A 23,000-nucleotide genomic window follows, 5' to 3' on the forward strand; every position below is an offset into this window, starting at 1 on the left:
AAACTGTGATATTATGAAATATTCTTACAATTAAAAATATCTTTTTCTATTTGAATATGTTATATAATGTAATTTGTTCCTGTGATGACAATGGAATGTTTTTTATTTATTTATTTATTTATTATTATTATTATTATTACAATGTCACAGTGGATTTCAAAAGTTTTTACTGTAACAATGTGCTTTAACAGCATTCAAAGTTAATTACTTCCACGTATACTTCCATTTTAAATCCTAGATTTTCAATGTGACAGATCCGGCTTTAAAAATTTTAACAGCCGAAATTTTCTCTAGAGACACTTTGATGCCATTTAAATCTAAGTGTATTGACATTAAACGATAAAACGTTTATGTTTTGCAGGAGAAAAGAAGTACAAGTAGACATAGAATTTGTTGCCTAGCACTGACCTCTAGTGGTCAACAGCACACACCTCTCTTTCCAGTTTACAACCATTTAAATCAACAGAAATTGAATTATATATCATTCTCATATCAATATAAGTTGCTTCTGTGGGTAGTTTGTCTTTTAATCTATTGATGCAATACAATTAGCATACAGACAAAAAAAGAGCAAAGTTTAAACTTGATTACTGAAGCCTCCAGATGCCATTTACCCTTAGTGTAACATGGTTGAAAAGATATTATCAAGCCAACTGACCAAGTAACTACTGTGTCCTACGAGATTTCAGAGAGAGGACAAAGCTTTTGCCCTAACTGCTGAGAAAGTCTGGTTTCTGATTACCAATGCCTAAAACAGCTCAGTTTAGAATGAATAGTCATCTTTGTGTGTGTCATATACACACATATCATGTGGAAGAAAGTCTGCTGGGTTTGTTTGGTGACCTTTTGGCTTGTTGATACTGCACAGATGGCTGTTTAGCATTGGGAAAATAGCTTAAGATTAATTTGTCATCTAAACTTTTGTCTTGTGTCATTTTCAAAAGCTTTAAAATTATCAGCTATCACAATGGAGTCAATCAGCAGCTCTTTGCTCTCTCTCTAAGGTGGTTAAAGCAGAAGGGACCATGTTGCCCTTTCAGCTTTGAAATCAGAGGGGAAATGAGTACAATTACTCAGTGACCTTTATGTACTGGAGGCTAGATAGCTTTCATCACATTGACTACTGTAATCAATGTACACAACTCAAAGGTACAAACTCAACTGGACAATGTTGTAGACTCCCCAGTGGCTGTGACAGTAACACACAAATGCGAAAAATGTGTGCTTCTTGTAGTGTTCTTCAAGAAGTAAACTTTAACCAAACAGTCATGGGCATAAATTTAATCTGACAGTTGAGAGGGACAATAAACATCACATTTCTAAAGAACAATTTTTGAAGGGGACACAGAGATGCTTTGCCTTAAGGACAAATTGGCTTGATATGAGGACTTTTTGTACTTACTCTGTGTTTTGTTGCACTGAAAATCATCTTATGTCTGTTTTTCTTTTCTCTGTTATTTTATCTCACCAACAACACAAAGTTGTTTAAATATGAGTTAGGTTGATAGGTTCACCAGATGGTCATATTATAATTATTCAATTATCTTGCATCCTCCACATAGTATTTTAGGGCAACCCTCAGATGGGGTAGGTCCTGAATCCTCCAGGTAATTGCATTTCATATAAATTTAAACTATTATACTGTTTAATTTAATTAAATTAATTTAATTTAATTTAATTGAAACCGGTTGAAAAGCTCTGGTGATCTTATCCGAAGTTAGTCAATTGTTTTGAGTGAATCCCAAACTGAAGCACAAGGTTTCCTTTTTGCTCATCTATCTGATTCAGCCAACATGTAAATCTCCCATCTCCCAAATTAATATATATGGTAGTCCAAAACTAATACATTTAATTTTCAGTTACTGTAATGAATTGAATTATTTCTGTAACATGTAAGTCTTTTTAAAAGTATGCTAATGTGTACTTCACAAGTGTGTAACTAACACTCATGATAACTGCCTATGGGAGGTCAATGGGAGATTCATATGTTGAATGAATCAGATAGATGAGCAAAAAGGAAACCTTGTGCTTCAGTTTGGGATTCACTCAAAACAATTGACTCACTTCGGATAAGACCAACAGAGCTTCCCAAACTGGTTTTCTTCAGGATCTTGTTTTTTTTTCACCATTTGAGCCAACACAGCACCACTAATGGAAAGTTGTTGTAATTACGTTGTTGTAATTCATTAACCTAATACTACCCTACTGTGTCAGCTCATACTGCCATTATAAGACACAATCAAGATCAGACTCAATATCGAACCTTGCAGAAACAAGATATTTTATATCGTAATTTACTGAATATTTTTATACTCATACGATACTCCAGGAATCCTTTATAGAACAGGAAACGTCATACAATATAAATAAAATGACACCTAATTAACTAATTAAAAAATTATGAATTTCTAAGATAAGCATAACCAGAGGAAATCATTGTCTCTATCATAGAAAAGAATGAGGGGGGGGGGGGGGGGGGGGTTGGGGGGGTCTTTGTATTATATTTTTGGTTGTGCTTCTTGATGCTTATTTGCTTCCTCAATGCTCTTTCCTTCAAGACCTACAAATCGATCGAAGACCACCATCATGAAGGACATAGTAATTTAGTAAACCTACTGTGAGGCAAGGAATGAGGAGAGAGGAAGCTTCCAGTGAAGACTGGAGTTGGGAAACACATGTATCCTTCCTAGACTAATGTGTTCAATAATAATGGCACTTTATTTACAGCTCTGTTCCATGTGTAAATACCACTGTACTTATAGTAGTAATTATAGTAACTTGGTACTAGGTACTAACCCTGCACTACCCCTAAACCTTAAAAAATATATATAACTAAAAAAAAAAAAAAGAACAGACTAACTGTGTTTTGGAATCATTTTGAAATACTTTTTGGTTCAAAAAAGGTTTTTGGTTATTGAATTACTTTAGTGAAAATGAATTCAAGTCAAGTCACATTTATTTATATAGCACTTTAAACAATACGGATTGTGTCAAAGCCACTGAACAACATTCATTAGGAAAACAGTGTGTCAATAATGCAAAATGACAGTTAAAGGCAGTTCATCATTGAATTCATTGATGTCATCTCCGTTCAGTTTAAATAGTGTCTGTGCATTTATTTGCAATCAAGTCAAAGATATCGCTGTAGATGAAGTGACCCCAACTAAGCAAGCCAGAGGCGACAGCGGCAAGGAACCGAAACTCCATCGGTGACAGAATGGAGAAAAAAACCTTGGGAGAAGTTTAGGGGGTCAGTTCTCCTTTGACCAGATGAAACCAGTAGTTAAATTCTAGACTGCAGCAAAGTCAGATTGTGCAGAAGAATCATCTGTTTCCTGTGGTCTTGTCCCGGTGGTCATCTGAGACAAAGTCTTTATAATGTAAACAGTAACCGTAATACAATCAGTAATACATACAAAACTATTTTTAAAACATTTTAGTGCAAAATCATCAGTAATCATTCACATGCCACACGAGCGAAAATTTTCACCTCAGCTAAAACAAAAGGAGAAGGTGTGAGGAACGGAAAACAGGATTGCACAATTGTAATCAAATGGGTATACTTTGTTTTGATGGTCAATTTTACACACTTGTTACTTTCTATCTTTGAAACTATATGTCAGCTCTGCTCTCATTAGAGTATTAGCAGAGTGTTAAGAAGTCTGTTGGGGGACCATCAAAATAAAGTGTTTCCAATCAAACCCTCAACCTCAACCAGTTAAGCTTCTTTCCCTCTTCATAATGATCTACACATCGTGTGAGGTTTGATGGGTGGATATACAGCTCCCAGTTCCACCGGTGTTATTCTGTTATCTTTAACACTGTTACTGCACTTGCTGATAACAGTAACATTTATGAGCACCGATGAGTTGCTCTTCCGTCTAGAATACAAGAGACCCTGAAAAACTCCTTGAGCTCTCTTCCTGAAGTGGCTCCCTACAATGACGTACAAGAAAGGGTTTATAGCGCTATTGCTATACCCTAAATAAGTAGCCAGCTGGTTGCCTATTTGCAATATGTCCTCCCAGAGACACCCAGAAAAGAGCTGAAAGTAGTGAAGAGTTTCTAGGAACCGGAACAACTGAAAGGGTGTCCAGCAGAGGAGAAACACGACGAGGACCGCCAGAACCAGCCGAGCGGCCTTCCTCTCCATTTGAACTCTCGGTTGAATCACCAGACCACGGTTTTTAAGCGCTTTGACCGTGTGAAAAGTACAAAGTGAAATAATTGGCAACGGAACCATGAATCCAATCAAGTTTTTTGTTAGGTTCCATTGGAGCACCCAGGCTGGGTGAGGGTATTGTAGATAACAGGCATCCACCCCTATGAGTGGAAAGGAACCTACTCTTCGGAAGAGCAGAGTTGGGAGGCTGAACATGAATCCCACCACCCAAATCACCACACAAATACGCTTGGCCCATTTGGGGCTTCTGAGCTTACTGGGATTCATGGGTTTGGCCAAGGCGAGGTAGCGGTCCATGCTGACCAACACTAGGAAGAGTATGCTGCAGTAGTAGTTCATCGAAATGGCAGTGTTGATCACCTTGCAGAGCAGCTGACCAAAGTTCCACTGATAGCCATGGGCGATGGTGACCGTCCAGAAGGGCAAACACAGGACCATAATGAGGTCTGCAGCTGCCAGGTTGCCTAGATACACATCAGCTACGGTGCACGGCTTCCGCTGGAGGCAGAACACGCAGAGGACCAGAATGTTGCCCACCACTCCCAGGATGCTGATAAGAGCCAGGAACGGAGGCTGGAGAGACGACAGCCATATCCAGGCGACTGTGTCATTGCAGGGGAGGTTTGATGAATTTAGTTCCATTGGGACACTGTAAAATGTTCATTGATATTGTAGATTAGCATGCCATTTAAACTGATTTTAGACGTACACTGAAAAAAAAAATACTTCAGTCTTTTAAAGTATAGTTTACTTCAGTGTGTTGCTTGCTGTTTCTTTGTAATTAATAGTGAAATTCACTAGCAATTTCAGAGTGAAAATTATTTCTACATATTTTTTTTCCCCCAGTGAAGATCAAAAAGGCCAATAAAAATATACATGAGCAACTTGGTAAAAAAAAACAAAAAAACAAAAAAAAACTTGATTTATAAGTATAAAATAAAGTGCAGGATTTACTTTGAAACCATTTTCACTCCAAATAAATTTTCATTTCTAATTCATTTCACAAATAGAAAGAAATAGCAATCGAATGCTTGACATTTTGAAATAGAAAGACTGATTTTATTGTAAAAGGTACAATAATCCTTATTTATTAATTAATTGATTCATTAATTGTATTATGTATTTATTGTAAATTTATTTATTCCAATCTTAAGCCTGTCCTTTCTTCCTAAATTGATGAAGTTTGACGTGTCCTTCATGTTTGGCAAGTAAAATCAACCGGACTGTGAAAGCAACTCAAAGAATGAAGGGGAGTCATTTGTTGGAAGGGATCCATCTGGCGAAGCAAAACCTGGAAATTCCATGTTTGTAAAAGGCAGAATATTAACAAAATGTGTCGCGAAAAAGTTAATCTCAGTTTTGGATTCTGTTTTACCATTATGCATTTTGCAGATGTTTTTATCCCAATAATAATAGATTGTTTTCCCAGGGAATAAAACCCAGAACTGCCTTGCTAGCACCATGCTGTAATGTTCCAACAATTACTTTTATAGTTATTTAACATGTGCTGTTTGAAAATAACCATTATTATTAAAGTCACAACGACTTGTAAGAATCTCTCCTACCTTTCATGTTAAGTGGCAGCTCCAGATTATAGATCCAGATCTGTTTACTCCCGATGGGTTGTCTCGCTGAATCTTCTCCAACTTGACGCTGGTCAGATCAGACAGACTCTCTTATAAACGCATAATGAGGCTGTCGTCAGTGGATGCCTGGATCTGTTCTCATTTTCCGTTTGTCATGCTCTGGCTGTCTTTCGCCTGTGTAAAATACTTGCACTGTTACGAAGCGGATATGAAGATAAAGATTATGACTCAAGCGTGATGCTGGCTTTTTAACAAATCTTCAGCTCATGACACAGCAACTTTAGATAAGCCAAATATTCCAGAATGATTTCACAATATTCTGCCTTTTCTCAAATTACTTCTCGAATGCATCACTTTATAGACTGAATTTTTTTAATTAACATTTATGCAAATATTTGTAGTAAACCAAATAAACACACATGTTGAGTTGGCAACACTGTAAAAAAAGTCTGAATGACACTTAATGAGTTGGCAAAGACAAGCATCATAGCAGCATACATGCCATTTCAAGTCTGACTGAGCAACTTGTAGATCTGTGCTGCTTGTGCTGTAATTATTATTATTATTATTTATTTCAGATTTGGTGAAAAGAACCCGTTTAAAACAATGATTTGTTCATGAACCAGGCATCACTCCGGACCGTTTCCTGAGGCTCTGGATTAAAGGTTATAATGTTGAAAATAGTGTTTTGTTTTTTGCACAGACCAATTGTTTTACCGCATAGTTTTCTGGTACTTTCTAGTAGAGTTTGATAATAATAAAAATTATAAATAAAATATATAAATAAAATAACAACAACAGCTTTACTATATCTATGCTCAGCAAAATTGCAGAAATTCTTCGCTCTACTTTTTATAAAAGCAGGTCATGCAGACAGTCTGTGCTGTAATCAGCACATCCAGCTCTCACCTGAGATGGATTGCTTAATTAAAGCTGGTGGCAACAACACTTTGGAGGGAGGCTCAGATGAGGTCATGGGTATGGGTGGTGGTGGGGGGGACAGGAAGCCATCGGTATGTTATCTGGATCCCTCATCAAGCCAGTTGCCGCTGTTTGTTTCAAACTCTAGAAAGTCCATATGAAAGGATGCTTTATCTGAAATCATCACATTGTGCACTTGAAAGGAATTGGAGAAGAACAGGTGTTTCAGCTCTGTTTTGATTGTGAATGTCATTTAGACTCTTGATGAAAAGTCCCACTATCTCTCAAAAGCAAATAACATCACATCCAGGACACCAACTGTTTAAACCTCCTTTAATCATCTGCTCTCTTGCAGACAGTACAGATCCTTAAGAACAAAGACCACAAGAGTAAAGGACACTTTCTTTCAGTTGCAATCCGGACTCTAAAATCCAAAATGCATTAATGCACTAAATTAATTAATGCTCTTTGTTGTGGTTATATGGTTATATATTTCAAACATCAGTCAGGAGAAGTGCTCTTAATTTGGTTGCAAGCAAATCAAATGATAATAAATGCTCTCAATTAAATTTTCATTTAATCTATTTCAGAAATTAATATTTGATGATCCTGCTTCTGCTCAAGCACTGAATCATTCAATGTTTCAGAATAGAGAATACAGACAGAAATAGAAAAAGCATGAGAGAGCAAAAGCCAAAAAAAAAAAAACAGGCCGATTTCTTGCCATCAACAATCTAGGACTAGGTCAGGGGTAGGTAAATTCGGTCCTAGAGAGCCACAGTCCTGAAGTGTTCAGCTCCAGCCTTGAAAAAAAAAAAAAAAAACCTCACCTGCCTGTAGCCTGAAGACATCGATGAGCTTGTTCAGGTGTGTTTGATTAGGGTTGAAGCTGAACTTTGCAGGACTGTGGCTCTCTAGGACCGAACTTGCCTACCCCTGGACTAGGTCCTAACTATTACTGTAAATTATATTTTTTTTAACAATTTATATAGGAATGCAACAAGAGCAGATATAAATCCTCCAGTTGTGTAAGTTTTCCTACTGCTTTAAACAATCTCTGGAGAGTTTCTGTGTAATGTCATGGGCGATTGCTTAATGTCTGGTATGTGGATAACAGCTGCGTCAGACAGTGAGAAACGGTGAACCTGAGTAACAAGAGGCCCACAGAAAGGCTGTTTTGCAAATCAATATTACTATGGTAATGTTATATAGTATTATGTAACAGCTAATTCCATGATAAATTTGACTGGCCTAATGATTTTGAAAGATAATTGTGTAACAGCACTGATATTCAGTTTCACTTCAGTTGCCTGGTTTGCAATTTTTGTATATAAAAAAAAAGAAAAAAAAGATAAACCATCTTAGAAAATGTATTGGTGACTTGAACACTTTTTCAAATGAGATGTACAGGTGCATCTCAGTAAATTAGAATGTCGAGGAAAAATTCATTTATTTCAGTAATTCAACTAACAAATTGTGAAGTAGTTTAAGTATTTGGTTCGTTTAATTGTGATGATTTTGGCTCACATTTAAAAAAAAGTTTTGTATTTCATTTGGAAACCAAGGTCCTCGAGTCTGGAGGTCTGCTGATTTCATTTTTCAGCAGGATTTGGGACCTGCCCACACTGCCAAAAGCACCAAAAGTTGGTTAAATGACCATGGTGTTGGTGTGCTTGACTGCCCAGCAAACTCACCAGACCTCAACCCCAGAGAGAATCTATGGGCTACTGCCAAGAGGAAGATGAAAAACAAGAGACCAAAAAAATGCAGATGAGCTGAGGGCCACTGTCAAATAAACCTGGGCTTCCAGACATCCTCAGCAGCGCCACAAACTGTTCACCTCCATGCCACATCGAAATGAGGCAGTAATTAAAGCAAAAGGAGTCCCTACCAAGTAAAGTAAAATAAATTCACATACTTTCCAGAAGGCCAACAATTCACTAAAAGTGTGTTTTTTTTTTGTATTTCTTGGTCTTATGAAGTATTCTAATTTGTTGAGATAGTGAATTGATAGGTTTTGGTTAAATGTGAGCCAAAATCATCACAATTAAAAGAACGAAAGATTTAAAATACTTTAGTCAGTTTGCACTGAATTTATTTAATACACGAGTTTCACAATTTGAGCTGAATTACTGAAATAAATGACACGACATTAAAAAAAATTATTCATTGATTCTTCTTTCCTCAAAAATATCCATGCTTGTTTTGTGAGCTCAGGGTGTTTTATTTATTATTATTATTATTATTATTTTTTTTTTTTTTTTCTTTTTTTATTATTGAATATGTGGAAATTCCTCATTACTGAGCTACATCTTCCCCCAAGACCCTTGACACAACCCTGAAAACCAATTTACACACACAGACACGTTCTCAACAATAATCCTCCTGGCTGTTTCAGTCTGAGAATTCTTTGTAGATACACAGACACACACATCACTGACTCATGCACATAAAACATCAAAGGAACAAGAATTAATCCTCATGTTTTGTTTATATATATATATATATATATATATATATATATATATATATATATATATATATATATATGTGTGTGTGTGTGTGTGTGTGTGTGTGTGTGTGTGTGTGTGTGTGTGTGTGTGTGTGTGTGTGTGTGTGTAAGGAAGAAAAAATAAAAATAAATTCTGACTGTTGTGATCAAAAACCAATATAAAGGAAATAACATGAACATCATTACTCTGCCAAGGTAAATAGTTTAATGTAATTTAACTTAAATAATTTAAAGGGATAGTTCACTCTCAAATTAAATTTTGTTTTAGCTTATCTCAAGGACATCCAAGATGTGGGTTTCTTTGTTTCCGTGGTATTTCCCATTTTGATATGTTTAGGTCAAACCATTATTTTCTGTGACTCATATAATGTATGTCTATGGTCACCACCTCAAGGAGCATGCACAGAGAAGTCCAAATTAAACAATTCCCCATCGTAAGTACACATTGATGACCTAAGACACGAAACGATCAGTTTTTGTAAGAAAACGAACAGTATCTATATAGTTTTTACCTCTTGTACAAAACCACGTCCAACTGATCTGAGTGTACGAGTGCTTCCCGATGTGACGTGTGCGCGCGCTCTGGCTTAGTCTGCGCAAGCGCGGAAAGCGCCGGAAGTGATCTCTTGCGCATGAACGTCACTCATTGTTTACTGTTTACCACTTGATACACCACAAATCTGCACTGAAATATAATGCAGTAATTGTAATTAATTAATTTGTTTATAATGCTCCCTATAATCGTTGCGATCATAATAAAAATACAACACATTACTCACTCTATTGACAGCATGCCATTTGGTCCCTCTGGCATTGGACGTCGCCTCCAGTTTATATGTGGCATAGTAAACACAATGTGCAAAACGGTGGGTATCAACAGCGGAGCAAACTCAGGATCTTCAGTCAGGCAGGTGTGTGATGCGATACTGTCAATGTCCTCGTCGTCGTCTTGTAGTTGTTCCATTCGTGACAACATATGCTCTCCACTTCTGTTGGCATCTCACAACACTTGCTACTAAAACACCACCAATTTTGAAGAGATCTCTGTCTCTCTAAGGCTTGAAGACGTGTTGCTGCAGCGGTTCGCTCCTAAGTACTTGGTCTGTGTATTATGGTTCAAATAAATATGGTTGTGAAAACTTTTTTTTTTGCGCAGACTAAGCTAGGAAGCACTCGCGCACTCAGGTCAGTTGGATGTGGTTGTGTTCAAGAGGTAAAAACGATATAAGTACTGTTCGTTTTCTTACACAAACCGCTCGTTTCGTGTCTTAGGTCATCAATGTGTACTTACGATGGGGAATTGTTTAATTTGGACTTCTCTGTGCATGCTCTTTGAGGTGGTGACCATCGACCTCCATTATGTGAGTCACAGACAAGAACGGTTGGACCTAAAAATATCAAAATGGGAAATACTACGGAAACAAAGACACCTACATCTTGGATGTCCTTGAGGTAAGCTAAAACATATCAAAATTTAATTTGAGAGTGAACTATCCCTTTAAGGTAGAGTTGTTAAGTAAGTTAAGATTAAGATGGTGTGACTTATTTTTATTTTTTTTTTACTTTTTTTTTCACAAGACGGTCACATCACATTACATATTTAGTCACTAAATTAAGCATTTTGTTGTGAATAATATGCAAATGTTTTAAAACCTCATCAAACCAACATGAATACTAAGACTTAGGTCAGTGAATTAATCTTTTATTAGTAGGAGTAGTAGTAGTAGTAGTAGTCTTAACAAATGAATCACTGTTTTCTGTTATAAGTCAAAACTATTATTAAAATGTAGTCATGCATATATTTATATATTGAATCACAAAATGAATCAACAAATTTAGAAAATATGCTGTTTTCTATATATTTATATATCTGTCTACAGCTATTCTGCATTTTTTCCGAATTATTTATTTATTTTTATTCAGCAAAGTCACATGTCTTCATGTGATATGAATTCACAGCTGATAAAATAACAACAACAACAACAACTTAATATTCTTTAAGTAATCCACACGACTCGAGTCCATCGGTTATTCTTGTGAAGCAAAAAGTTATGTTTATAATAATAATAATAATAATAATAAATCCACCATTAAGGAGTCATTTCACATCAAAACCCAACATATTTGATTAGAGCTATTTTCGCCTGTAAATGGTGCTTGATCTGTGCATATTTCTCTCCTGATTCAGAAGAAATTACTTTTTTTAACTGGAGAAAGCAATTGTCTGTTGCTTACAGCTGGAGGCAACAGTTTGATTTAAACACTTAAAGATGGGTTTGTTTATTACAAATATGCTGATTTTCACTTCAGTTGAGTGCCGTCTTTAAGTGTGGATTATTGTGATGTTTTTATCATCTGTTTGGACTCTCATTCTGATGGCACCCATTCACTGCAGAGGATCCACTGGTGAGCAAGTGATGTAATGCTAAATTTCTCCAAACCTGTTCCCGTGAAGAAATAAACTCATCTACATCTTGGATGGCCTGAGGGTTAGCAGTGTTTCATAAACTATTCCTCTAATTTCTCAGAGCTTTCTTTTCACAAGTTTTGTTTTCAGGGGTGTGAAGGCATATGTAAAGTGGTCACTGTTCTCACAGTGATGGCATGAGGCCAAAAAACAGATTCATCCAAAGTCCATTAGAGTTCCAAGAGGTGCGTGTCTTGACCCTTGAGACTCCACAGTCTCTTCTCCCAGCAGTTTGCTGGAAGGAGCATCTTGACCATCTTGAAGTTGAAGGAAATTAGATGCGGAAGAATTGCCATCTGAGTGTCTCTATGGTAACAGCCACACAGGAGACCAACTGCATGAGCGACCCCACTTGTTTCCTGCCTCTCTGCAGCTGTGGACTAACGGATGTTGCTCTCGGTCAGCATCAAAGTGACGAGGCTTGTGTTGACGCATCCAAGGGTATACAACACCTAAAGGAAGTAGAGTGTTCCAGATGCGATATCTGACAGCGGCGTTTTATCACGGAAGGTGCCGATGGACTCAGAAATGTTGTTTATGCAAAGTCCACACGCCTGCCAGAATTTTCTTCTGGGGTGTGTTGATGGGAAAGAGTGTGCAATAAAAAAGTTATTCTGCAAACACAGACCATTAAAGTGTGTTTATGAGTTTAAAATTAGAACAGTTGCATAATTATTTCCATAAATTCTATTCTAGGTTAAAGTTCCAATAATAATACAGTTCCAGTAATATATTGTAGCCTTTTCCCATCTACATATTTTGGGAAGTTGACAGAAAATACTTTTCCTTAAAGTACACACAGTTGAAGAAACTGACAAAAAATTATAATTTATCACATAAAATTCCCCATTCCATAAACAGTTAATTAAATAATATTAAATTAAAGGGAGACATTTTGGAATGTCATGCCAAATATTGGCTCATTTTGGATTTCATGAGAGCTACACATTCCAAAAAAGGCCGGAAAAGTTAAACTTAAATATAAGGAACTACTGGAGGACCAATTTGCAACTTATTAGGTCAATTGGCAACATGATTGGATATAAAGAGAACCTCTCAGAAGTGGCAGTGTCTCTCAGAAGTCAAGATGGGCAGAGGATCACCAATTCCCCCAATGCTGTGGTGAAAAATAGTGGAGCAATATCAGAAAGGAGTTTCTCAGAGAAAAATTGCAAAGAGTTTGAAGTTATCATCATCTAGAGTGCATAATGTCATCCAAAGATTCAGAGAATCTGGAACAATCTCTGTGCGTAAGGGTCAAGGTCGGAAAACCATACTGGATGCCCGTGATCTTCGTGCCCTTAGATGGCACTGCATCACATACAGGAATGCTACTGTAATGGAAATCACAACATGGGCTCAGGAATACTTCCAGAAAACATTGTCGGTGAACACAATCCACTGTGCCATTTGCCGTTGCCGGCTAAAACTCTATAGGTCAAAAAAGAAGCCATATCTAAACATGATCCAGGCATTTTCTCAGGGCCATCAAAATTTGAAGTTCTTTTTAGAAAACTGGGATGCCATGTCATACGGACTAAAGAGGACAAGGACAACCCAAGTTGTTATCAGCGCTCAGTTCAGAAGCCTGCATCTCTGATGGTATGGGGTTGCATGAGTGTGTGTGGCATGAACAGCTTCTGGAAAATCTGGAACATCTGGAAAGGCACCATCAATGCTGAAAGGTAAATCCAAGTTCTAGAACAACATCTGCTCCCATCCAGATGTCGTTTCTTTCAGGGAAGACCTTGCATTTTCCAACATGACAATGCCAGACCACATACTTCATCAATTACAACATCATGGCTGTGTAGAAGAAGGATCCGGGTACTGAAATGACCAGCCTGCAGTCCAGATCTTTCACCCATAGACAACATTTGGTGCATCATAAAGACGAAGATGCAACAAAGAAGACCTAAGAAAGTTGAACAACTAGAAGCCTGTATTAGACAAGAATGGGACAACATTCCTATTCCTAAACTTGAGCAACTTGTCTCCTCAGTCCCCAGACGTTTGCAGACTGTTATAAAAAGAAGAGGGGATGACATATGGTAAACATGTCCTTGTCCCAACTTTTTTGAGATGTGTTGATGCCATGAAATTTAAAATCAACTTATTTTTCCCTTAAAATGAAACATATTTTTTTTTTTTCTGTTTAAACATTCGATATGTCATCTATGTTGTATTCTGAATAAAATATTGAAATTTGAAACTTCCACACCATTGCATTCTCTTTTTATTCACAATTTGTACAGAGTCCCAACTTTTTTGGAATCGGGTTTGTATATATGCTAAATGTAAATATGTCAATGTAAATATATTTTTGATTATTTTCTTTACTATGATAATCCTGACTAAATTAATTTTACAATGATGATTATATTAATATTGATAATTATGAAATATATAGTGTTGAATCATTGATTGCTTTGTGGCTACCAGATTTCGTAATTTAATTAGTTTATTGTTCCCATCGAATGTTACTGTGGATGAAACATAGCACAAGCACATAGTTTATTTATTTATTTAGAAGTAGCTACTATTTGACTGCCAGATAGAATGAACAGAAGTGTACATCTGTTCGTAAATTATTTTTAAAGGTCTTTGGTCAAATGTAATTTCTCCTTCAATCTGTATCATCGTGTTGACCAGCTTGCTATAAACAATAAAAACTAATGGTGTCAAACAGTCACTCTGTGTGTTTAGTGCTGTTTATAATCGCTCTTAAAAGTCATAGCGATAAATTAAACAGAAGGCCCCCCCTCCCACCTCCAGACTGCTTAATATAGCCCTAACAAAAGACTATTTTCATCTTAGATTCAGCATTGACAGTAATTTTCTCCAGATGTAGGCCTCATCCAGGAAACGGCCCAAACGTTACTTGGTTCCTGTAATCGTATATGACAAAAACAGAGACGAGTACTCAGCCAACATATCCTAATGAACAAACAGAAACCCACAGCCGCGTCCAATCAACTGCTTTTGCTCTCTCGCTAAATGAGTTTACCTGCCAGGTAATGTCAATGAGAAGTTGGGACCCATTCATCAACATGCAGCTGTTTTAAGATGTGTGGGATAATGGGAGCCAGACTCCTCCAGTTCTCAGCTTTACAACCCGGCAACAGGCCATCAATCCCTCGCACATAGTATACGGGAGATTGATGGACCCGACACGCTGCAGGATCCACAGTCACAGGATTCATCAGAGAGAACCTATCCAAGTCTGTCGCAAAGTAGATGGACGGCATCGGTGTGAATGTTCTTTCTCTGAAATCTTTCTGGTCATATAACACCCGAACATCAGCTGCAGGGTCGCTGCAAAACTGTTCGATTGCTGTCGCCATGGTGACGCTGCCATAGCAACAGAGTTTCTGCCGGTAATTTGCGAATAGTCTGCACAGAATTTGTGAGAGAGCTTCAGATGAGTGTTTTTCAAATGCACTCTCAACAAAACACAATCCCACACAAAGCTATTCATCTTAAAGGGACCAACGAATACTAATTCGGTTTCAGCGCAAACGTACATCCGCGAGATGGAAAGCTCAATATCGGGTTACCTTAGTCTGACCCCTGGCTTGGATGGAATATCTAATTTCATATCTCACAACATTGCAGGGATCGTCTTATGCCTGATTTGAAGTCGGGCAGTGAAGGGCTTAAAGGGAAAATCTCAAAATTCTTGAAACAGATATGGACAGATTGATGTAAATCATTAGTGAGTGACCTTCATTAAATTAGTGGTTGTAGTATTCTAAGCATTCAGCCTTCATGTAAGTGCCCTACATGTATGTGACAACAGCCTGAGGCAGAGAAAAATGGGACTTGCTGGCGGTGGAACATGGCATGTGTTACAAATCTCTGTTTGCTTGGAACAAACCATCAATAACAGTGAACAAATCAAGCACTGATGTGGAGGCTGAAAACAGTCATTTTTCACCTCCAACGAAAAGCATTCATGTGTATTAAGTATTAAGTATTAAGTTATCCATCAGTGATGTCACAAGAACTGACCTGTAAACAGGGATGAAATGGGATCTGTCCCAACCTGTCACAACCCAGTGCTTATAATTACTACATGGCTCTTCTGATTGGTCAGTCGTGACATTAAATGGGCAAATGTTTTGTTTATCACTAAACTGTCTGTCACAATTCACTTTTAAAAGGAAGATTACAATGATGCCGTAGAAGAACAATTTTGGGTAAAGAACATAATCTAAAGAATCTTTTTTTTTGTCTTCCCACTATAAAGAGTAATTAATAAAAATAAGTATTTCATAACAGTAGGCAGGTTATAAGTGGGATAATGTACAACAGCCATCTGGTCATTATTGAAAAGTCAGCCCCTTTAGGGTAACACATAACATGCCTTGATGACTCTGTCTGGTTTATTTTATGATAACGGTAACTATTATTCCTTATTTAATTTTAATTAACCTTAAATAATTTTGTCTGCTGTATTATCAGATTGATTTGTATTGCAAAAATGTACATTAGTCCACAACAAATGTCCTGGTGTTCCTTATTTCCAGTCCATACCTGTTGTAAACCTCACGGCACTGTTATTTTAACTGTCAACCTTGTCAAAAGCATGCAGGGTTGTAGGCAGAAATGAATCCCCATGGAATTTAAAATGCTCTATGAGCATTACATTGTTCTAGTGCTCCATGCTTTTATTTGCTCCTGCTTTTATGTTTTCAAGATTTACATTTATTATGCATTGCAGTTAATTTCAGAAAAGCCAAATGTTTTAAACCTACAACCTTTAAAAACTCTGAACACATTTTATACAGGCCTAGATGCAATTACAGGGCAGATTTTTATGTATTTTTGTTACTACGAAATAAGATGTTATATAAGATGTTAAATAAGAAGTTTCATTATAGAAGTTGCATTGCCCATTGAAAATAACTTGAAGAACATGAAGCATGTTAAAAAGAGAGACAAAGAGCGTGAGTAATAGCCATATTTGGGTTGGCTGAAATCAGAACTGAGTGTTTTGAGGGAGACACAGTGAGAGACGTGAGAGTTATGTTAAGTGTCGCTCTGAGCAGCACTGAGGCATCTGTAAAGCATGAGCTCTGAAACAGCAGATGTCTCTGCGGAGCCTGCCTCAGTCCGAGTCAACAAAGACCACACAGGCTCATAGAATATGTATCAGATCAAAGAGAACAGGTTGGATACTGGGATTTTTGTTCTTGTCAATTCAGTTCTAATTCCTGAGTAGCAGAAGGGTTTTTATTAGGATTAATGGACAAAATAGGCGTCATCATCACTTGGATCTGAGTGAATCAAGCTTTTATGATACTTCATTTGATTTTCCAGGCACTTCAACAAAAAGGAACTGGTTTTAAAATCTCAGGCAGCTAGTTGCTAGGTAGAAGTTTGTCTTTGGCTTCATCATATTAAGAAAGACATCAGTAACCTAAAAACAACAAACATAAATAGATAAAAACTACAGGTGCTGGTCATATAATTAGAATATCATCAAAAAGTTGATTTATTTCATTAATTCCATTCATAAAGTTAAACTTTTATATTCTATTCATTCATTACACACAGTCTGATATATTTCAACAAGGCCAACTAAAAAGTATAAAAATGAAAAGTATGAGCATGTACAGCACTCAATACTTAGTTGGGGCTCCTTTTGCCTGAATTAAGGCGGAGTCGATCAGTCTGTGGCACTGCTCAGGTGTTATGAGAGCCCAGGTTGCTCTGATAGTGGCCTTCAGCTCTTCTGCATTCTTGGGTCTGGCATATCGCATCTTCCTCTTTACAGTACCCCATGGTTAAGATCAGGCGAGTTTGCTGGCCAATTAAGAACAGGGATACCATGGTCCTTAAATCAGGTACTGGTAGTTTTGGCACTGTGTACAGGTGCCAAGTCCTGTTGGAAAATTAAATCTGCATCTCCATAAAGTTGGTCAGCAGCAGGAAGCATGACATGCTCTAAAACTTCCCGGTATATGGCTGTGTTGACCTTGGACCTCAGAAAACACAGTGGACCAACAACAGCAGATGACATGGCCCCACAAACCATCACTGACTGTGGAAACTTTACACTGGACCTCAAGCAATGTGGATTGTGTGCCTATCCTCTCTTCTTCCAGACTAAGGGACACTGATATCCAAAGGAAATACAAAATTTACTTTCATTAGAGCACATAACTTTGGACTACTCAGCAGCAGTCTAGTCCTTTTTGAAGCGAGACGCTTCTGATGCTGTCTGTTGTTCAAGAATGAGTTGACACAAGGAACGTGACAGCTGAAACACATGTCTTGCATACGTCTGTGTGTAGTGATTCTTGAAGCACTGACTCCAGTTGCAGTCCACTCTTTGTGAATCTCCCCCACATTTTTGAATGGGTTTTGTTACACAATCCTCTCCAGGGTGCGGTTATTCCTATTGCTTGTACGCCTCTCTATTAATGTGCTTGGACACAGAACTCTGTGAACAGCCAGCCTCCTTTACAATGACCTTTTGTGTCTTGTCCTCCTTGTGCAAGGTGTCAATGGTCGTCATTTGGACAACTGTCAATTCAGCAGTCTCCCTCATGATTGTGTAGGATACAGAACTAGACTGAGAGACCATTTAAAGGCTTGGTAGGTGTTTTGAGTTAATTTGCTGATTAGAGTGTGGCACCAGGGATCTTCAATATCGAACCTTTTCACAATATTCTAATTTTCTTAGATACTGAATTTGGGATTTTGCTTAGTTGTCAGTTATAAACATCAAAATTAAAAGAAATAAACATTTGAAATATATCAGTCTGTGTGTAATGAATAAATATGATTACAAGTTTAACTTTCTGAATGGAATCAGTGAAATAAATAAACTTTTTGATGATATTCTAATTATATGACCAGCACTATAAAAGATGTAAAATGCAATATATTTTTGAACAATGTCCAATGGCAAAGAGTGCTACTCAGGTGGGATATATATTGAAGATCCTCTATACAGTATATGGTCAATGGTTAAGTATAGTCCATTGACAAAATGCTGGATAACAATGGCACTGTGCAATATATATGTATAAAGTTTATATCTATATCTAAAATGTGAAAAAAGAAGGTGTTATGATTATAAAAGCTGGACATTTGGAGCACCAAAATGTACTTCAACATCTGCCTTGGCCAAACAAATTACCAGACTTGGATATTACCAAATCACTGTGGACATGCAGTTTTGGAGAGTAATGTAAGAAGCGGATTCCCTGTTCAATCATCTCTGAAGCAACTTTTAAAAACAACATTAAACTGGACACTTCTCAGAAGTTGGAAGTTTTTTTTTTTTTTTTTTTACACATTTCTAATGTGTGCAAAAATATGCATATTAGTAAACAGCTTGTGATTTCCTCCATTAGCATTAATAATGTGGTGTAAACATTTCCCATAGCCACTAATCAGTCTCTGACATCTGTTTTGGGGGATTTTTGCCCACTCTTCCATAACTATACATCAGAATTCATGGTTCCCTTTAACGATGTGTAGTGATCCAGGCAAAGAGGAGGACATGCAGACAGTTCTTGACATTTAAACCACATTTAAAGGGTTAGTTCACCCAAAAATTTAAATCAGACCATAGATTACTCACCCTCAATGCATCCTATTTGTATATGACTTTCTTCTTTCAGATGAATCCAGTCGGAATTATATCTAAAAATATATTTGATCTTTCATGTTGTTTAATTTCAGTCAAATGCACCCATTTGTGTGACCACGGGCATGCTGGTCTGAAAACGAGGTGTGTTCAGGTGCATTGCTGGCATGTTGCTATTTTGAGAGCAATAAAATACTGTCCCATTGACCAACAAAAACCTGGTCTAAAGTCTGGCATATATATATATATATATATATATATATATATATATATATATATTAGGGATGCACGATAATATCGGCACAATATCGGTATCGGCCGATAAAAGCTTAAAATGACCATTATCGGTATCGGCCGATATGAATATTTCTGCCGATGAGCCAAACCGATATTCTCCAAGTGAAATAATTGACCTGTTTTTCAGATGTGAATGTCTGTCTACATTTGTAAAATAATAAATTTATGGTAGAATCAGTACAGAAGAGATACATGGATTTCTCTTCAGTAAAATTAAAGTTTAAATATATCAGTATATATTTGTATATATATCGATATCGGTATCGGCATCGGCCAAAATTATTTTGAAAATATCGGCATATCGAATATCGGCCAAAATCCAATATCGTGCATCCCTAATATATATATATATATATCTGGATAGTCATTGCATGTTATCAGAATTATGCACACGAGCAGATCCGTTCCCTCACTAGAGAAGCATTAGCACCCCTCAACATACTGTGATGCCGTTAGTCACTACGAGACAAAACCAATAAAACCCATTACAAACAAAGTATTGGTTGCATTCAGTGGGGACATAATTACTGATTATAATGATTTATGCTGTGTTTTTACGCGTTGCATATCGCGCCGCATAAACATAAAACCATGTCTGCATTTGTTATCTGAGAAACGACAAAAAAACAATTGCTACTATACAGTGCTCAAAACTTGCGTTTGAATTATAAGTGGCAAATCCTTTAAATATAAGTTATGCACTTACAAGCTGTGAGTCAGAAGCGCCAGACAGTCCTTGCAAAGTTGGAACTGCTTCACTTGAGTAGGCTTTGATCACAGACCCATACAAGGCTACTCTGCAGGTTCAGGAAACAATCCTCCATAAAATGCATCACACAGCGTCACACACTTCAGGCTTGAGCGAGGAATGGCCTGAGGGTTAGAGATTGGCGCGGCCATCAGATTCGACAAAGGACACATGTGATGACCAGCACGGATCAGCTCTAGAAATGACTAAGAAGATATCATCCTCTTTGGAAAGGCCAAACAAAGTAATTTTGCTTTCACAATGAAACAAACATCTCCACAACATGACGGCAACAACAATTATGCAGCGAAAATAAAAGTTACGCCTATTTGGGTGGTGTTATGCAAATCTTCCCATACAGTGACATAGACATGTGGGGGTGTGTTTAAATGAGGCATTTAAGGAGGTCATGGACAATTCTTAACTTTTATAGTTATACTCTTTGGATTTGAGACTTTACTCTTTACAACTCTACAGATCTTCTTTATGCACCAAGAGCTTGTAACACTCCTAAGAGAAAATTTTAAATTACATCATATGACCCCTTTAAAGGGAATGGGAGATTAGACTCTGATTGGTTTATGGAAATTTTTAATTGATTGGACCAGGGTAACATAGAGTTGACATCAGTGCCCATTTCAGAAAAATATTTTACAATAGCCTACATGAGATGAAAACATAAGGATGCAAATTCTGTGTTATTTTTGTGATCGGAACGACTGTCACGATCATCAGCTGGAGTGCCCATGAACTCCAGTAGAGGGCACTCCACTCAGGACTCTTGCTTTTGGTGTCCATTCCCCAAAACTCCATTTCCAATAAACCCGTGCTTAGAACTAATCACCACCAGGTGTTCCCCATTACCACTCCCCTATACTGTGTTTGTACTCACAATGATGGCGAAGTCTTGTTTAGCCCCGTCTAGCGTTTCCCTAGTGTTTGTTCTTTCCGTGTCTGATTATCTGCCGCCTGCCCTGACCTCTGCCTGGTACTGTTACTGATTCTGGATATTCCTTTACACACTTGTTTGTTGATTACTGCCTGTTTGACTATTCTATATTACATTCTGCAAATGGATCCAAACGTCTCTGACTCCTCGTAACAGAAGACTTCAATACCAGGATCCAGCAGCTTTATGAGAATATCCAGGCCAGCCATGAATCCAGCAGCAAAAACAATTGGTCTCTGTCAAGGTGAGCGGTCTATTGAGGGTTACTCGTTGGACTTTATTGGTCTAGCCCATTTCACATCTATCTGAAAAATATTTTTCAGAGGAGGCCTAGCTGAACCACTACAATCGATTATGCCACTGCATGATCCAAACTGGACACTGGAGTTTTATATAGATCTTCAACTAAGTGGCTCTGCATTTACTGCGGGTGTTGGGGATGAGGAACATTGCAGTCCTGCAGTATCTCCTGCTCCAGTGTGTCTTCCTGAGATGGCTGCCAGTCCGAAAACTTTTCATAAAAAAAGCCTGCCTTTCCAGAGTGTCATTGTATCATGGCCACCATTCCAGAGTCTCATCATGACATGGTCATCCAGAGACTCGTCTCATCCTGTCTGTTTCTAGGATTCAGAGACCTTCGGATTCATTTGCAGAATTTATTATAGAATGGTATAAACAGGCAGTAATCAACCGACAGCGTCAAGTGTGTAAAGGAATATCCAGAATCAATAACAGTAGCAGGCAGATGTCGGGGCAGGCGGCAGAGAATCAAAGGCAGTATACACAATCCAAAATCAGACAAGGAAAGAACAAACGCTGGGGAGCCCACTGGGGCGGAACAGGTGGAACTGGAGCCCACTGGGGTGGCGCAGGCGGGACTGGAGCCCACCAAGGTGGAGCAGAGGATCCCCCCCCCCACACAGCTGAGCAGACAAGACAGAAGCCCAAAAGGGAAGAGTAGAGGACCACCACATCCGAGCAGCTGGCCCAGAAGCCCACCAGGGTTGAGCACAGGACCACCACAGCCGAACAGCTGGCCCAGAAGCCCACCAAGGCGGAGCAGAGGACCACCACAGTGGTGTCGATGGCACAGGAGAGTAAGTCTGGTCAGCTAGGACTGAAACAAAGAACATAAACAGGTTAATGGCGGCCTCCATGGCCGTGATGAGGTGGTTAGAGAGTTCCCAAATGGCCTCCAAAGCCGTGACAGGGCCGGCAGAGAGTTCACAGATGGTCTCCATAGCCATGACAGGGAAGGACGAGAGATCCACCTGCTCCGCTACGGTGGGCTCCAGTTCCAGCTGCTCCACCCTGGCTTCCTGCACTGTCGGCGCTGCCTCAGTCCCTGGCCAATCCACTTCCAAGTGGACCTGGCCCTCCATCCCTCCCGCCTCCACTCCACCTCCCACCTGAACTTTGGACTGCTCTTAGTTAGGAGTGTCTGGAAGCCACTCCTTAAGGAAGGGGCTATATCACAATCATCAGCTGGAGTGCCCGTGAACTCCAGTAGAGGGCACTCCACTCAGGACTCTTGCTTTTGGAGTCAACAAAGACTTTGTATATATGATGGCCAGTTTTTCCTTTTTAATATACAATATTAAGTCCTTTCTTCACAGTGATAATTCAGAGTGACTTTGGGTTAAAATAGGAGATTTGAGAATCTGGAATTTTATTTGAAAAGACCGAGGAAATGCTCACTTTTCATTAAATGACCTACTTAACTTTTCTCTGAAA

At 38.1% G+C, this 23,000-nt stretch overlaps 1 protein-coding gene across 1 annotated transcript; it reads right to left on the bottom strand.

Moving 5' to 3' along the window:
* Window positions 1–2,938: 2,938 nt before the first annotated feature.
* On the bottom strand, window positions 2,939–5,986 carry LOC127938147 (B2 bradykinin receptor-like). The gene is made up of 2 exons (XM_052534575.1): window positions 5,749–5,986; window positions 2,939–4,832 (listed from the first exon to the last, which is right to left on the bottom strand). Exon 2 carries the CDS (start codon window positions 4,823–4,825, stop codon window positions 3,737–3,739), a length of 1,089 nt encoding a protein of 362 aa, XP_052390535.1. The 5' UTR covers window positions 4,826–4,832; window positions 5,749–5,986; the 3' UTR covers window positions 2,939–3,736.
* Between the last annotated feature and the right edge of the window lie 17,014 nt (window positions 5,987–23,000).

The sequence above is a fragment of the Carassius gibelio genome, chromosome A20, assembly GCF_023724105.1.
Source record: "Carassius gibelio isolate Cgi1373 ecotype wild population from Czech Republic chromosome A20, carGib1.2-hapl.c, whole genome shotgun sequence".
NCBI classification, from domain to species: domain Eukaryota; kingdom Metazoa; phylum Chordata; class Actinopteri; order Cypriniformes; family Cyprinidae; genus Carassius; species Carassius gibelio.